Source organism: Pogoniulus pusillus, chromosome 11 (assembly GCF_015220805.1).
Source record: "Pogoniulus pusillus isolate bPogPus1 chromosome 11, bPogPus1.pri, whole genome shotgun sequence".
NCBI classification, from domain to species: Eukaryota; Metazoa; Chordata; class Aves; order Piciformes; family Lybiidae; genus Pogoniulus; species Pogoniulus pusillus.
Genome location: NC_087274.1, coordinates 28,020,678 through 28,024,197, shown reverse-complemented (window position 1 = coordinate 28,024,197; position 3,520 = coordinate 28,020,678). Strand labels below are relative to the sequence as shown.

At 56.5% G+C, this 3,520-nt stretch overlaps 1 protein-coding gene across 1 annotated transcript; it reads right to left on the bottom strand.

Moving 5' to 3' along the window:
* Positions 1 to 1,895: 1,895 nt before the first annotated feature.
* On the bottom strand, positions 1,896 to 3,237 carry LOC135179780 (homeobox protein HMX1-like). The gene is made up of 2 exons (XM_064151821.1): positions 3,043 to 3,237; positions 1,896 to 2,444 (listed from the first exon to the last, which is right to left on the bottom strand). Exons 1-2 carry the CDS (start codon positions 3,235 to 3,237, stop codon positions 1,896 to 1,898), a joined length of 744 nt encoding a protein of 247 aa, XP_064007891.1.
* Positions 3,238 to 3,520: the final 283 nt, after the last annotated feature.

Genomic DNA, 3,520 nt, shown 5'->3' with positions numbered 1-3,520 from the left:
TCTCTCCAGCGTGTACACTTCTTTATCTCAACCTTCCCACAGCATAGGGTGATATAAAGCCATATATATATATATATATATATATATATATATATATATATATATATATATATATAACCACTTCCTTCCTTTCTTCCTTTCTTTCTTTCCTCTCTTTCTTTCTTTCTTTCTTTCTTTCTTTCTTTCTTTCTTTCTTTCTTTCTTTCTTTCTTTCTTTCTTTCTTCCTTCCTTCCTTCCTTCCTTCCTTCCTTCCTTCCTTCCTTCCTCCCTTCCTCCCTTCCTCCCTTCCTCCCTCCCTCCCTCCCTTCCTCCCTTCCTCCCTTCCTCCCTTCCTTCCTTCCTTCCTTCCTTCCTTCCTTCCTTCCTTCCTTCCTTCCTTCCTTCCTTCCTTCCTTCCTTTCCTTCCTTAGTTCCCTTCCTTCCCTTTCTTCCTGGACACCCTGAGAGACACCTCTGGCTACTTGACATTCATTCCAGACAGGTTAAAAAAACGAGAAGAGAGGTCAAACAATGTTTCCAGATGATCGCAAGGGTGAGAAAACTTCACTCGGCAACTTTCCAGAGCTGGGCTGGCACAGGCACTGCCTTGGCACCGGATCCCGGGCAGCAAGACACCCGCCTCCAGTCCCTGCAGCCCCCGCTTTCCCGACTGGAAAGCGGCTCCGAGCCGCGGGACTCCCGTTTGCACCAGGATCTCCCTGCTGGGCTGTCCCACTCATCTCCACGGATGTTCGTCGCACATCTGTAGTAACTGCCCACGGAAAATTAAATGGAACAGGAGTGGGGAGAGAGAAGGGAACCAGAAATATCTAAAAACGCATGTTACTTTTTTTTTCTCTCTCTTTTTCTCTCTTTTTCTCTTTTACCCCACGGGGAAACTCGGCAAACTGCCTGTTTTGGTACGCATGGGTGAATTTGGTACTGCCACGAGTATGTTTTTAAGCTTTATTTTTTAAAATCAAAACCCGCCGGTGCACCCCAGGCAATGTCTTGCTGCTGCCTAGCAGTGCCTATATGGAGAAGCAGAACGTTTCAGCTTGCTGAGAAGGTTTATTTCTAACCTTTGAATATAAAGCGTGTGAACGTGGAAACCAAAAGATGACAAAAGTGTTCGGAAATGTATTTAAAAGCCCCAAACTCAGCACTTCTTTACTCTAGGAGAGCAGATAAAATTGTCCCGGGAGATTTTGGGAAGGCGGAGTTAGCACAAGAAGTACGAGAGGCAGCTTGTTCTGAAGCACAACAGGCAAAACACAGTTGGAGAACCAGTGAACACAAAAACTGAGAGAGAGGGCTTGAGTTATTATTTTCTGGGGAGAGAGAAAAAAAAACAAAACAAAACAAAACAAAAAAAAATTAGAGAAGCTACAGTTTAAGAGTGAGATTTGAGGAAAAGTGCCTACATTTCGATAAGGTCAAAGATGGGGAGAAGTTAATCTGAGGGATATCAGAGGTGAAGGGTTTGAGAGAAAGAGAAGCACATCGTGACTTTCGCTTTTAGCACAGACTCGGTTAAGAGTACAGCCACGGCGCTGGAACACACGTAGGGACACAGTCCCCGTGGGCTGAGGCTCCTCTGGAATACGGCACGGGATTATTTGAGTGGGAGGCTGAACACATCCCGATTTCTTTGGCCTCTCCGTGTTATCTCCTCCGTCCTGACCAGAGACAAAGCGCATCAAGAGTGCGGGTGGGGTAACAGCGCCCTTCAGGCTTTAACAACCTGTCTGCAGCCCATCGACAGACTTAGGGGCAGCCCGGGCAGCTCCTTCGTGGGCGGTAGAGTGGGGGTCTGCTCCTGACTATGGTGAAGGCGGCCACTCCACCGACACGACGGGGGCATAAACATAGAGGTGGACTCCGGCAAGAGGAAGGTCAGGGGCCGGGGAAGCGGCTATACATCCCCATCCACCAGGCTGAAGTGCTTGGCCGGCCCGGGCAAGCAGAGGTAGGGGATGGCACCGCCCGGGCAGAGCAGTGGCAGAGGCAGCGGCAGCAGGCAGCGACTGAGCAGGGGGCTGTCCTTGTATAGGGACGGCACGGAAAGAGCCGAGGTGGGGAGCGGCGGCTCCCCGGGGGGCTCCACCGACCCCGGGCCCTCGGGCTCGGCCGACATCTGTCTCTTGAGCTTGTTGCGGCGGTTCTGGAACCAGATCTTCACTTGCGTCTCCGTGAGGTGCAGCGAGGCGGCCAGCCCGGCCCGCTCGGCGCTGCTCAGATAGCGCTTCACGTCGAAGGTGGACTCCAGCTGGAAGACCTGGCTCTTGGAGAAAATGGTCCGTGTCTTCTTTCGGCCTGCCGACAGCGAAGACCTGCTGTTCTCCCCGACGCAGCTCCCGGCTTCTCGAGACTCTGGCTGCCGGGAGGCGCGGAGATTGTCGATGGGCAGCGGGGAGCCCTTGGTCCCCAGGAGCAGATCACGACTCGCCCCCTCTGCCCGGAGCTGGCGAGGGTCGCTGCCTGCAGCGGTAAAGCACAGCATCAGCGCCCCCGCCTCCCTCACCCCCGCCCCGCATGCACGCACGGCCCGGCGGAGCGATGGGGAGCGGGGCGAGCCGGGGGTGGGGAGGAGGGATAGGATGGGGAGGGGGTTGCCGAGAGCTGGCTACGGCCCCCCACCCCCTACACATCTTCCAAAGGGGAGAAGAAGGGTAAGGAGATTCCAGAAAGGATCTAGGGAAATTTCTCTGTGCCAGCTGTAGGACAGAGTGACCAGGGGCTCCTGGACATTGGACAAACAGCCACGGAGACCAGGGGGAGAGTAAAGACCCTGGAGAAGCCCTGCGAGCAGGTGGGTGAGAGTGTGTGCCGGTGGCACCTCCTTCGGCCGCCCGCGGAGCCTCGGTTCCTCCTTCGCATGCATGTGTGGATGGATGTCTGCAAGGACGGATGGATGGGTGGCTATCCGCGTATGCCTGGTCCCGGCCGAGGTCAGACCCCCGCCGGGTACCGGGGCTGTAGATCGGGCTGGGGCCGGGACCACCGTATTAGGTAGGGACCGTGCTGCGACCCGACGTGCGAGACAGCCCGATGCGGGCTGCCGGCTCCGTACCCGAGTTGCTGGAGCTTTTACTGAGGTCTTGCTCTGCAGGCCCTTCATCTTCCTCCTCCTCCTCCGGCAGCGCACAGCGGGCTCTGCCTTGCTCCCGAGCCGGGCGGCGGGGGCCGGGCTGCAGGATGCTGTCGATGCTAAAGGCCGGCGGAGGGGCTCGGCGGCCGCCCCCGAGCTGAACCATACCGATTCGAGCCGAATCCGAGCAGAGCCGTTCCGAGCTGCGCCGAGCAGAGCCGCGCAGCGGGACTGGATGCGGCGAGAGGGCGGCAGAGGCAACCGGGGCGGAGGGAAGGATGGGCCGAGGGGAGGAGGAGGGGTCGGGGAGGTGGAGGGAGGGGATGGAGCTAGAGGGAGCCAAAGGACTGAGAACGGGGGGGAGAAGAGCAGGGGAGGGAAGGAAGAAAAAGAGCAGGAGATGGAGGGAATGGGGGAGGAAAGGATGGGGGAAGCTGCATGCTGAGGTG

Excerpts from the sequence above, each read along its gene's own strand:
- LOC135179780 (XM_064151821.1), bottom strand. The coding sequence starts at position 3,237 with ATGGTTCAGCTCGGGGGCGGCCGCCGAGCCCCTCCGCCGGCCTTTAGC. Across the intron at positions 2,445-3,042 it reads GCAACTCGGGTACGGAGCCG|CTCCGGGCAGAGGGGGCGAG; the intron begins GCAGCCCGCATC and ends GACCCTCGCCAG.